The sequence below is a fragment of the Anabrus simplex genome, chromosome 1 (assembly GCF_040414725.1).
Source record: "Anabrus simplex isolate iqAnaSimp1 chromosome 1, ASM4041472v1, whole genome shotgun sequence".
Taxonomy (NCBI): Eukaryota; Metazoa; Arthropoda; class Insecta; order Orthoptera; family Tettigoniidae; genus Anabrus; species Anabrus simplex.
The window spans coordinates 18,279,175-18,293,677 of record NC_090265.1 but is presented as its reverse complement, the minus strand read 5'-3'; the positions used below and the strand labels follow the sequence as shown (position 1 = coordinate 18,293,677).

Below are 14,503 nucleotides of genomic sequence, written 5' to 3'. Positions count from 1 at the left end.
TCAACTTTTTTGCCTCAGGTCCTCCGCTGTAATGCAGCCTGTATCCTTCTTTCAGAGGAATCTCTCACGTACCCCTGCTCTTGGTCTCACACAGTCCAAGAATGGGACTGATGAGCTCAGATGTTAGGCCCCTTTAAACAACAACAAGTCCAAGTATGCTATATCATTTTCTTTCATGATGTCAACCAGTTCTTCTGTCTTTCCCGTTAGTGTCAGGACATTTGCTGTTGCAGTCTTGATGTAGTTTGGTGCTGGTTGCCCACTTCTCACAGTTCTCCCAACACCCAAAGAGCTGCGCGTCGCTTTTAGCAGGGGACGCCCTAACCTTTTCCGAGGCATCTTTGCTGCTTTATCCATATAGGCTATTGTTATGATTGGCTTGCCACACTCAAAGGCATTTTATACCTACTGACAGGTTCAAAATTAGGCCACCCCTAACATGGAGACAGATGCCTTTCATAGCCGCTCCTCTGGAGTACAGACGCTACGGTTTGCCCCTTCTGCCATCTCCACCTTCTCCGCTGTAGATGCCGTGGAGGTCTTCACTCGTAATCGTGAGCTAGGACCCATGCCAGATGTTACACACCGGGTCAGTGTGCTCTGGGACTCACATAGGCAGAGGCGCCACTCCCTGGGTAGGGCTGCTTCCGAAGGGGGTCCCTACCTGCTACCACATTCTTACTACAATCTGTAAATACCCTCATAACCATGTTCAGAGATCTGTACCCTTTAATTACAATCCCATTTATGTGATTACCCCGATGAAGATCTTTCCTTGTAAACACCTAGGTACTTACAATGATCCCCAAAAGGAACTTTCAACCCATCAATGCAGTAACTAAAACTGAAACTCTTCAATCAATCAATCAATCAATCAATCAATCAATCAATCAATCAATTAATCAATCAATCAATCAATCAATCAATCAATCAAATCAGAACCAACATGTTTATAAATTGCGGAAGCTACAATGCAGAGTGATAGCTTGTCGTATAAAGGGACAACAGATGGAACATGATCAGCGCTGTGCACATGGCTCAAATTTGTTACCAGAGATTGAAGACAACTCTTCATTTACGTTCCTATTTGAACGTTGTTGTATTTCGACCATTCTATGGGTGCTGCAGTTACTCTGCAACCTCTTGAATCACCCAATACAGTACATGGTCATTCATCTCGTTACAATTGTTAAATCCCCCGCATCTTATCAGTCTCACTTTCACTTTTCAGATATCCTCCACAAATGATGGAGGTAGTAGCTGGAAGTTTGTATTGGAGGAGTTTGAACAGACACCAAGTCAAGAACATCTTCACTCATGATCAATACAAGGAGATTCTCAAAAAAGCTGTCAACGATATCTCATTAATTCGGGTAAGAAAAATAATAATTGTTTCTACAACCACTGACTGTTTAAATTTTAACTGAATCTTCTCAATAGACAATCACAAACAATGTCTATATTAAATAGTATTATAATTTTGTCTCTAAATTACAAATTTTTTATTCTTCTTCAGTTCCTGTTTCCAGTTATGTGTTCCCTCCATTGTCGCCTGTCTCTCCACCACTCTCTTCCTGCTTCCAATATCTCCACCTCTCTTCTCTATACTCTCCTCTTTCAAGGCCTTCATTGAGATCTCTTTCCTGTTGGTTTCTCTGTAAATGTCCGGCTCCATAGCTAAATGGTTAGCGTGCTGGCCTTTGGTCACAGGGGTCCTGGGTTCGATTCCCGGCAGAGTCGGGAATTTTAACCATCATTGATTAATTTCCTTGGCATGGGGCTGGGTATATGTGTTGTCTTCGTCATCATTTCATCCTCATCCCGACGCAAGGGTTGCCTACGGGCGTCAAATCAAAAGAACTGCACCTGGTGGGCCAAACCCGTCCTGGGATATCCCGGCACTAAAAGCCATACGCCATTTCATTTATGTGTAAATAGTTTCTTCGGAACTTGCTCTTCTCCCCGTCACATACCGTTTCATCTTGCTTGTTTCTATCATGTCCTGTAGTTATAAAACTCTTCCTAATATCTTCATATCTGATTCTATCTTGTCTTGTCTTATCTATGATTCTTGTAAGGAATGTCATCTCTCATCTTGTTTCGTTCTTGTCCATGCACCTGCTGCAAATGTCAGTCATCTTCATCATCATCATCATCATCCATTTCCCTCGTCTATCGCCCACTGGGTTGGGATGTTAATGGAACCTTTCCATCTTCCTCTATCCCTTCTTCCTCCTTCCTCCTGAACTGTGTTCCAATACAGGTTTTTTTTTCTATTGATGCATTTCTTGATCATACTCAAACCCTTTTTTCCTCCTCTGCGAACCATGTGACCTTGCCGCGGTGGGGAGGCTTGCGTGTCCCAATGATGCAGATAGCCGAGCCGCAGGTGCAACCATATCGGATGGGTATTTGTTGAGAGACCAGACTAACGAATGGTTCATCGAAAGGGCGGTAGCAGCCTTTCGGTAGTTGCAAGGGCGGCAGTCTGGATGATTGACTGATACGGCCTTGTAATAATACTCAACATGGCTTAGCTGTGTTGATACTGCTACACGGCTGAAAGCAACGGGAAACTACAGCCGTAACTAACTCCCGAGGACATGCAGCTCTCTCTGTATGAATGATGTACTGATGATGGCTTCCTCCCGGGTAAAATATTTCGGAGGTAAACTAGTCCCCCATTCGGATCTCCGGGTGGGGACTACACGAGAGGGGGCGATCATCAGGAAGATGGATACTGACATTCTGCGAGTCGGAGCGTGGAATGTTAGAAGTTTGAATCGTTGTGGTAGGTTAGAGAATCTGAAAAGGGAGATGGATAGGCTAAAGTTAGATGTAGTTGGCATAAGTGAAGTACGTTGGCAGGAAGAACAAGATTTTTGGTCAGGCGACTACCGAATTATCAACACAAAATCAAACAGAGGAAATGCAGGAGTTGGTTTAATAATGAATAAGAAAATAGGGCAGCGGGTAAGCTACTACGACCAGCATAGTGAAAGAATTATTGTCGTCAAGATAGACACCAAACCAATGCCCACCACAATAGTGCTGGTCTATATGCCTACTAGTTCAGCGGATGATGAAGAAATCGAAAGAATATATGAGGAGATAGAAGATTTAATACAATATGTAAAAGGTGACGAGAATCTAATTGTGATGGGAGACTGGAATGCAGTGGTAGGCCAAGGAAGAGAAGGTAGTACAGTAGGAGAATTTGGATTGGGACGAAGGAACGAAAGAGGAAGTCGTCTGGTTGAATTCTGCACTGATCATAATTTAGTCTTTGCCAATAATTGGTTCAAACACCACAAACGACGGCTGTATACGTGGACGAGACCTGGAGACACTGGAAGGTATCAAATAGACTTCATTATGATTAGGCAGAGATTCAGAAACCAGGTGTTGGATTGCAAAACTTTCCCAGGAGCAGACGTGGACTCTGACCACAACTTGTTGGTCATGAAATGCCATCTGAAGTTGAAGAAATTGAAGAAAGGAAAGAATGCAAAAAGATGGGATCTAAACAAGTTGAAAGAAAAGAATGTGAGGGATTGTTTCAAGGAACATGTTGCACAAGGACTAAATGAAAAGGCTGAAGGAAACACTATAGAGGAAGAGTGGAGAGTCATGAAAAATGAAGTCAGTAGGGCTGCTGAAGAAATGTTAGGAAGGAAGAAAAGATAAACTAAGAATCAGTGGATAACTCAGGAGATACTAGACCTGATTGATGAACGACGAAAATACAAGAATGCTAGAAATGAAGAGGGCAGAAAAGAATACAGGCGATTAAAGAATGAAGTGGAGAGAAAGTGCAAGGCAGCTAAGGAAGAATGGCTGAAGGAGAAATGCAAGGATGTCGAAGGCTGTATGGTCCTGGGAAAGGTAGATGCTGCATACAGGAAAATCAAGGAAACCTTTGGAGAAAGGAAATCTAGGTGTATGAATATTAAGAGCTCAGATGGAAAACCACTCGTAGGGAAAGAAGACAAAGCAGAAAGATGGCAGGAGCATATCCAACAGTTGTATCAAGGTAAAGATGTAGATAATTTGGTTCTGGAACATGAAGAGGCTGTTGATGCTGATGAAAAGGGAGACCCAATTTTGAGGTCAGAGTTTGACAGAGCTGTGAGTGACCTCAATAGGAACAAGGCACCTGGAATTGATGACATTCCCTCTGAATTACTGACTGCCTTAGGAGAAACCAGCATGGCAAGGTTATTTCATTTAGTCTGCAAGATGTATGAGACAGGAGAAGTCCCATCCGATTTTCAGCAGAATGTTGTTATACCTATTCCCAAGAAAGCCGGTGCTGACAGGTGTGAAAACTACCGCACCATTAGTTTAGTATCTCATGCCTGCAAAATTTTAACACGTATTATTTACAGAAGAATGGAAAAACAAGTTGAAGCTGAGTTGGGAGAAGATCAATTTGGCTTCAGAAGAAATGTAGGAACACGTGAAGCTATCCTGACTTTACGTCTGATCTTAGAGGATCGAATCAAGAAGGACAAGCCAACGTACATGGCATTTGTAGATCTAGAAAAGGCATTCGATAATGTTGATTGGACCAAGCTATTTATGATTCTGAAGATGATAGGGATCAGATACCGAGAACGAAGAATTATCTACAATCTGTATAAAAATCAGTCTGCAGTGATAAGAATTGAGGGCTTTGAAAAAGAAGCAGCAATCCAGAAAGGAGTGAGGCAAGGCTGCAGTTTGTCCCCCTCCTTTTCAATGTTTACATAGAACAGGCAGTAAAGGAAATAAAAGAGAAATTTGGAAAGGGAATCACAGTCCAAGGAGAGGAAATCAAAACCTTGAGATTTGCCGATATTGTTAATTTATCTGAGACTGCAGAAGATCTCGAGAAGTTGCTGAATGGTATGGATGAAGTCTTGGGTAAGGAGTACAGGATGAAAATAAATAAGTCCAAAACAAAAGTAATGGAGTGCAGTCGAACGAAGGCAGGTGATGCAGGAAATATTAGATTAGGAAATGAAGTCTTAAAGGAAGTAGATGAATATTGTTACTTGGCTAGTAAAATAACTAACGATGGCAGAAGTAAGGAGGACATAAAATGCAGACTAGCACAAGCAAGGAAGAGCTTTCTTAAGAAAAGAAATTTGCTCACTTCAAACATTGATATCGGAATTAGAAAGATGTTTTTGAAGACTTTTGTGTGGAGCGTGGCATTGTATGGAAGTGAAACATGGACGATAACTGGCTCAGAAAGAAAGAGAATAGAAGCTTTTGAAATGTGGTGTTACAGAAGAATGCTGAAGGTGAGATGGATAGATCGAATCACGAATGAAGAGATACTGAATCGAATTGGTGAGAGGAGATCGATTTGGCTAAATTTGAAGAGAAGAAGAGATAGAATGATAGGACACATCTTAAGACACCCAGGATTTGTTCAGTTGGTTTTTGAAGGAAGTGTAGGGGGTAAGAACGGTAGGGGTAGACCAAGATATGAATATGACAAGCAGATTAAAGCAGATGTAGGATGCAATAGTTACGTAGAAATGAAAAGGTTAGCACAGGATAGGGTGGCATGGAGAGCTGCATCAAACCAGTCTATGGACTGATGACTCAAACACACTCAACCACTTTAGTCTGGATCTCCCTCTTGCACTCCCTCCTTTTATCTGGTTCTTCATTGTCTGCTTTGGCATTCTTCCCTCTCCCATAGGCTTAACATGTCCAAACCACGTAAGTTTATTCCTCTCCATTCTGTCAAAAAGCTTTTCCACTCCGATTTCCTTCCTGACTTCCTCATTTCGTACTCTGTCCTTTCTTGTCTTTCCTGTCATCTTAAAAATTTCATTTCACTGGTCCAGATTAAAAAAACCACAGTCTGTTTCCAGTCATTCGACCGGGTCAGGAATGGAATGAATGAAGCCCCATCTAGCGGCGAGGACAGGAACTGTGCCAGCTGCCGAAGCCTGTCGCACTCCTCTGGGGCAATGATTAATGAATGACAGATGAAATGATACTGGAGAGTGTTGCTGGAATGAAACACATAATTTTACAAAGTTTATTCCACCTACTCAATACTGTACAATAATTGCAATGTCTATAAATATATTACAATATGTTTACAAGGGACTAGTTTCGACCCTAGGTGTATCATCATCAGCCTAAATAAGATACACTTTTGATTTTCCGATGTCCTGAAACAAAATCACATTGTGGAATAAAAATTAAAAGAGTGAACTGAGTATGTAGTGCGGTAATAAACATATAAAATGGTGAAGTGGATGAAATGTTGATAGATGAAATTATGTTGTACTGATCAATGAAAAATAAATAAAATTTCAGGTTTACATATGTTGCAATTAGACTGTAAGAATAGTATCATTGTGATAGTATCATTGTGATACTATTCTTACAGTCTAATTGCAACATATGTAAACCTGAAATTTTATTTATTTTTCATTGATCAGTACAACATAATTTCATCTATCAACATTTCATCCACTTCACTACTTTATGCGTATATTACCACACTACACACACAGTTCACTCTTTTGATTTTTATTCCACAATGTAATTTTGTTTTAGGACATCGGCAAATCAAAAGTGTATCTTATTTAGGCTGATGATGACCCACATAGGGTCGAAACTGGTCCCTTGATAACATATTGTAATATATTTATAGACATTGCAATTATTGTACAGTATTGAGTAGGTGGAATAAACTTTGTAAAATTATATGTAATCTTAATTCAATACGGAACCAATAGTGAAATTAATAACCTTGAAAAAGGAATGAAACATAACAGGGAAAACCGGAGTACCCGGAGAAAAACCCGTCTCACCTCCACTTTGTCCAGCACAAATCTCACATGGAGTGACAGGCATTTGAACCACGGAACCCAGCGTGCTTCCGCCTGAGCCACGGAGGCTCTCGTTGGTCTGGATTGTATTCTCCTATCTCTGCTGCACATGTCAGTACATCTTACCTTCCTTCCTCCACACTAGGTTTCTCACGCTCTGGTAGAATTAATTTCCCGGTTGAATTCTTTACTGATGTCCATGTCCTGCATCAATTCACTTCCCAAGTACTTCACACTCTCCACAATTTCAAGGTTTTGTCCCTTTATTTTTATAATTCCTTCCATTTCTCCTCTAGTCAACACTACTGTCTTATTCTTTTCCACGTTGATTTTCATTCCATCATTTTCATAAATGTTGCTCAGTGGCCCATGTACTTCCTCTCTGTTTGCTACCCAATATTGGTACATAATAAGACAAATAGACAGCTTCTTGGTTCCACAGTGTACCAATCACACTTTGGTGAAACTCCATTTACTTGTACTCTCTTTGCAATTTCGTCAGGTACAAGGTCATAAGGTAACTTTGGGAGATCCCGACATGAGGGAGAACTCGACACTTTTAAGCTTAGCACCACTGGTAACCACAATACGCTACAGGTCAAACTAGTAACTACATGTATTGGAGCCATATGGTTTTGTGCTCATGGTCAACCTGTTAGCTGAAGATTATCATTATAAATACAAGACATCTGAATAGTTGAAGGTGAGTAAGTAAGTGATATATGATTTAAAAGTAACTTGCTGTAATATAATATACCAGGAAAAGTTGTTGGGCTCTTGAGCATGGGAAAGGTCTCAGGTAGTGTGCAATACTTAGGAGCCGGTACAGAGAAGGAATGTTTCAGGGCGAATTAATAGATGTTATTTTTTCTGATGAATTCATTCAAGATCTGAATGAAAATCACCCTGCTTTTATCTCGCATTTAAACTCTTAAAATTATCTTGAAAATATATTCTTTCACTGAAATGATCAATTCCAAATTAAAATTCAGAACTCTTTAATACAGATAAAGTTTAACAGAAATATATCCTTTCATGAATTCTGTCCGTCGAATATGTTTTCATGAAACTTGAAAATGTCCAAAATCAACTCTTATTCTCAAGAATCACACTCAAATGTATCATAGAGTTTGTCTAGGTTAATTCCTAAAGTCCATTTAAAATCTTGAATTGTAATTCATAAATTGAATGTGGCTCAATTTAAACACTTATTTCATGAATTACTCATATGAAATCCTAAAGTCTAAATTCATTCATAAATCACAAATTGAATATGGCTTTCAAAAGTTCAAAATTAAACATTGATTTTCATAAACCACTCATATGAAATCCTATAGTCGTTTTAAATTGAAATTCACAGATTGAATGTGGTTTCAGAAAATAAACACTGGTTTCAGAAAACTCTAAAGTCCATCTACTGTCGGATTTTTTATTATGGACACTCGAGTTTAGGCTTTAATTACAAACGAACCAATAGGCCTACGGAAATTCGAGTTATACCAATATTTTCCTTGTTTAATTCTTTATTAGCGTATATAAGACGCATTGATTTCGACGTTCATTAGATATTTTTTATTTGTGGTTGTAATAAATATTGCCCGGGTTTTCGGCTGCTTCTCTACGAAGCGCTCACTTAGGAATATATACAAGGAAAACGACTTGTCTGATTCTAATGAAATTTTTATATGGTATAACCACATGTATTTGTAGTGTAGTACTCAAGTTACAATTTTTTTCGACTACCCCGAAAAACCTTCTTATAATTTTTCTAAAGCAACTCTTTCTCAGCCCAGGATAAACGTACAGCAGTAAACATGGGCTTAATTTGAAGCACGCAGTCATGGTTATCAGAAACTACAACAACTGTAACCGTACAGTGTGGTACCGAATTTATGAAGAGTAATATTGAAGGGAGGTTTTGTCCACGCCGGACTGTGCGATTAACAGCAGGCCGGGTGGTGAAATTGGGCATAGTGTTGCCGCGTTCAGTAGTAATCACGCGCGCAACGAACACAGTACAGTCGCCCCGGGCAGTTGTGAAACGGAATGCCCGTGACCTTGGTTTACGCGGAAGCTATTTTCAGTTTTCCTATGTTCTGCATGTTGACCACGTCATTTCAATATACCTCCGAGACCGCCGTTTTTTTTTTGTTTTTTTTTGCTTTACGTCGCACCGACATAGATAGGTCTTATGGCGACGATGGGAGAGGAAACGCCGAGGAATGGGACGGAAGCAGCCGTGGCCTTAATTAAGGTACAGCCCCAGCATTTGCCTGGTGTGAAAATGGGAAACCACGGAAAACCATCTTCAGGGCTGCCCTCAGCGGGGTTCGAACCCACTATCTCCCGGATGCGAGCTCACAACTGCGCGTTCGTAACCGCATGGCCAACTCGCCCGGTTTGCAATGATTTTGAGTGCTATTTTTTCTTTCAATGTGAGGAGGGGAAAAGTAGGGGACAAGAGGTTCCCTGTGTACCAGAATGTGGCAAATTGTCTTGGATTATCGCTGTCGTCAGTGAAGAGAGTAGGAGCCGCTTCAAAGTAGAATGATGGAACTACGTCATCCAGGTCATAATTTTACACATCGGAAGTGAAGAACGATTTCTTGACGGTGCAGAACTTTGTTTTAATGGCAAGAAAAGTTGTGGTGATTACCAGAATGAGATGAACTCGACTCATTATGAAGAATGGTTCATGAAAGTCCTGAGTTTATTGCCTCAAAGTTCGGCTGTCGTTATAGATCAAGCTTCATATCATAAGAGGGTCGATCCTTCATCTATAAAGCCGAACATGTCATGGCTGAAACGTGAAATTATTCATTGGATAACGTCAAAGAATATTTCACTACCACCTGGAGTTGACGATTATAACAAATTAACTAAATCAGAGCTGATTGTCCTTGCCAGGCCTTAGTTTCAAACACCGGTAAAGAAGCTGGAACAAATGACTAAACGACTTCGACGAGATGTACAGATTATTTGGTTACCAGTGGCCCATTGCGAGCTTAATCCACTCGAGCTCATTTGGGCTTACGTAAAAGGGAAAATAGCAAAAACAAATATGGCTAACACATTAAAAAATGGTAGAAGTATGGAAGCAATTTAAGCTTTATGCCGAGAAGCCTTACGTACAGTCACCCCTGAACTCTGGAAACAATGCATTAAACACGCGGAGAAAATTGAAGACCACTGCTGGGAAAAAGATGGACTGTCTGCAAATATCCCTTATTTCGAGTCAGTCATAATCAACATGAATGGCAGCAGCACCGATTCTTCGGAACACACTGATTTTTCATACGAAGAAAATTGATAGAATTAAATATTGTAAATATATGTAAATAATAATACAAATAACTCTTGCAAAATTGTACAGTGTGATATTTCTAAATTAGGAATTTAACCATTTTTAAACCTGTCGTTGAAGGTCCAAAGCCCTTATGAGAAAAGGTGATGGGAAGTGGAATTTATAAGAGGAAATGAAATTAAAGGTTGAAAGTAAACGAATGAAAGTAAACGAAAAGCTGTGTTCGTTGCGCGCGTGATTACTACTGAACGCGGCAACACTGCGCCCAATTTCACCACCCGGCCTGCTGTTAATAGCACGGTCCGGCGTGGACAAAACCTCCCTTCAATATTACTCTTCATACATTCGGTACCATACTGTACGGTTACAGTTGTTGTAGTTTCTGATAACCATGACTGAGAGCTTCAAAACAAGCCCGAGTTTGCTGCTATACGTTTATCCTGGGCTGAGAAAGAATTGCTTTAGAAAAATGATAATAACTTTTTTCAGGGTGGTTGAAAAAAATTGTAACTTGAGTATTACACTACAAATACATGTGGTTATGACATATAACAATTTCATTAGAATCAGACAAGTCGTTTTCCTTGTATATATTCCTAAGTGACCGCTTCCTGGAGAAGAAGCCAAAAATCCGGGCAATATTTATTACAACCACAAATAAAAAATATTTAATGAACGTCGAAAACAATGCGTCTTATATACGCTAATGTAGAATTAAACAAGGAAAATATTGGTATAACTCGAATTTCAATAGGCCTATTGGTTCATTTGCAATTAAAGCCTAAACTCGAGTGTCCATAATAAAAAAACCGACAGTAAATTCACTTTTTTCATACTGTAAATAGACACCTACAGTTCATCTAAATTCATTCCTATAGTTTATTTAAATTGTTGAACGGAAATTCACACGATAATTAAACTTTCAAGAATTTGGCACTTGTATTTGACTAACGTAGCACTCAAGAATTATGATTGAAAAAAAGCGCTTTTGCAATGAGTCAGTGGTGGTCTAGTGCAATTTTTTTTAAGTTATTCACTTGCTTTACCATAGTAAAAATTTCTAAGTGCACTCGTATCACCTGAGTTCTGCAAGCTAGAACTGAAGAAATGCGGCTGCACAGATCGGCGACTGGAACTCCCACGATGTGATCAGCACGAGGTCGAACCAAGCACCAGCAACGTCGTACCACGTTCTATATCCCTCGAAGAACAACGAATTATCCCTCTATGTCCCACGTATCTCCTCCAACATCATAATCTGTCCCACGTTGAATTAGATGTTCGAGTGAATACGAGACTTTAACACTTGGTCAAGATTTCCGGTGTTGTCTGATATAATTGACACACGAGAAAGTTAAATTGACACTGTAGTATGAAAACGTAGCACTGTCTGTTAACTGGATATTTGCAAGTTAAGAATGACTAGTATTGCACTTTAGATGTACGTGAGTCTAAAATCACAGTTCATAATTTGCACTTTGTAACACAGTACTCAATGTAATACGGTACTCAAAATAATAATAATGGCTTTTAGCACAGTCTGAAATGTTAGAAACACATGTCTGTTTGAAATATTTACAGGAAAATGTTTTCACTTCTTAAGAAGTGTTTTTAAATGCGCAGTTCATGTAATGCGAGATATTAACACTGAACATAGTTCATGACATTTGGAACACGTTGTATTAAGTTCGGAATGAAATGTCAAGTTCACAGTTCATGGAAATATTGAGCATAAATTCAGTCCATACACGACGCAGTCAACAGTCTCTAAAAATCTCAAACAAGTCTTAAGTGAATTTTCAGTGTAAGTTAGTCTTCCTACAAACGACATAAAATGTCATTAAGGTTCATTCAATTGCCTAATAGCACTGTTCAAACATTCGTTAAGCCTGTGAAAATTGTCCATATTCGATCCTAATAATCACTGAGTGTCTATCACAACACTTAAAATTATTCAAAGTCATGCTTCAAATGTGAGAACTCACATAGAAGCGTCATTAAATTTGGAAATGCATCGAAAATAACAAGTTCAAATTATCACACACAGTCTTTTCAATGTCCGTAAGGCTATATCTGAGAATGACATAGTTCGAATTAAATGCACATTGAAAAATTGACAATCCACAACTCGGTAGAAATGTATAAGTCTCGTATTGTTTTGAGTTCAACTTAAATACATCTTGAAAATTTACAAGTCCACAACTCGGTAGAAATTCCTAAATTTTGTCTTACACAGAGTTCGACTTAGATGCATTTTGAAATTTTTACAAGTCCACGACGCGGCTGAAATTTATAAGTATCGCCTTCTTATACGCCGAACCTTCACTCCGACTTCGCGCAGCGCGACACGACGGTATCATCACCTTACATGGTCGAGTTGCAGATTTCAACTGGTTATACTCGGACAACGACGAAAAAGTTTCCATTCCCCACCCGGAGAGCGAGGCGGGCCCCCTAGATCGTAACGCGATCTCTCGGGCCAGGAGCAGTGAAGAGAGTAATGTGATGCTTGTAGATGTAGGAGCTGGGTAAGCGATGTGAATATTATGGAGGAGCCACTCGGCTTGGGGAAATAAATTTAGATGGAGGTTTACACCAAAGTTTCGAGAAGGAAGTTGCGTGGAAAGGTAAGGTGGTGAAGTGTTGAAGCGATATGGTAAAGGACAGTTATGAGGTGTTGGAGATGTGCAAGGGTAGGCGGGGAGAGATTAGCAGAGGAAGTAGGTGGACGGACATGGAAAGAACGCTGAAAGTGGGGATGATCTGGCCGGGTATGGCGACGAGATGTGGAGGTGCGATGGCTAAGGCGGGGAGGTGAGCGAGAGGGTTTGACGGTATGATGACGGCCGTAGAGAAGTGCTCTGTTGGAGATCAGGTGGGCGACGGCTGCTGCGCTGTGAAGCTAAAGTCTGATTATGTCGGGCCGGTGGAGTTGTAGATACAGAACGCCCTCTTGGCGGGTATGGCGTGAAGGCGGAGTTTTTCTTGAATGTCGGTTGCCGGGATGAGTGGGCTTACGCCGCGGAGACGCAACTGAAGACTTCGTTTGTGGCTGATGTTGCTGACGGTGATGAAAGTTGATGAGCGGCTGCTGCTGGTACGACGGACGGTGGTGGTGACCTACTGGTTGGCAAGGCAGATGTAGACGGCGTAAAAGGGCGGGTGAAGTAGCGGGGAGGAATACGTAATAGTCGAGGTGGATCAACAGGAGGTAGTGCGGGAAGAGAGGTGGATAGAAGCGGCGATGAATGGGACCGCGTAACAGTTGTGATGGAAAGGGAGGAGAAGGTGTGAGCAGGGGTTGCAAAGATAGTGGTGATGGTGGTGGTCGTCATGGTGGTTGATGGTAGGGAGGCTGACATCCAACGAGGAGTCGGCCTATATGCTTTGTTGGCTCGGCGCGAGCGGATAGTAAAGATATGTAGCCACCCGGCCGATCAAAAAATAGCAGGAGAGTCTTCTGCGACGAGTTGTGTAGTCCACTTGAGAGACGTCGATGATGTGTATGTTATACTCGGCGAGTCATTGACCTCTTATACCTATGGCTGACCGGCTCGCTGTTCAAAGCGACGAAAATATGGTTTCATTTCCACCTCACTGTCTCTGAAATTATTGGATGGATTTGTTTCAAATTTTAGCTACTTTCCTTTCTAAATGCGGGCTTCACGCAGGTGCAGCTCATATTTTCCAACTTAAGCCGTTTAGTAGATATTAAAATGTTTCCAGATCACTTCAGACGGGTGGGTCTATAGCACGTGGCGATTAGGTCACTCAGCCGGTTCCTTGCCCTGTCTCTCTCACTCCTATAGCAAGCAGCTGAGTTGAGAACATTCATTCGGCAGGCTGTTTCCAATGTTAAAGCTTGAAAATTCTTTAACAAATGATGAATTATAAATATGATGTGCCAGGTCATAGGCATTCCTGGTACAATAATGAGTAGGTTATGTAACGAAGTTGATAGATATGCAATATTTTTAGGATAGTATTTGAGGTTAGGCGCACAAAGCAAGTTTTGGAGAACCGGTAATGTCATTTCCAAATCGCCAGACCTTCAGCTTGGTAAGTGCTGCCAACTCTTGCCTGCCAATGGAACTCGGGGTGATCTAGACAAGACAAGCTGGGAGATTTCGACACCGTTGAGATCTTCCTGAATCTCTAAACCGGGATACATTTTTGGGGACAGGGTTTAATGGTGCGTTAATACCACAGTTTCAGTTGTATGTTCGCCATGCGGCAGTACAGTTCGTGTTTGAGAATTACTCGTGTGCGGCGTTTGGTTATTAGTGTTCTCGAGTGTGTGTAGTGAGGGGATAGTACGCCATGGCGGCCTCCAGTGGGGGTCATATGCCACTTACAA

The 14,503-nt window shown here is 40.8% G+C and overlaps 1 protein-coding gene across 1 annotated transcript in view; it reads left to right on the top strand.

The window, feature by feature from the left end:
- LOC136859637 (trypsin alpha-4) overlaps positions 1–14,503 on the top strand; it is a 135,819-nt gene that overhangs the window by 61,429 nt on the left and 59,887 nt on the right. The window contains exon 4 of the mRNA XM_067138707.2: positions 1,232–1,373. Within this exon, the coding sequence (XP_066994808.2) occupies positions 1,232–1,373 (142 nt within the window). The remainder of the gene's footprint in view (positions 1–1,231; positions 1,374–14,503) is intronic.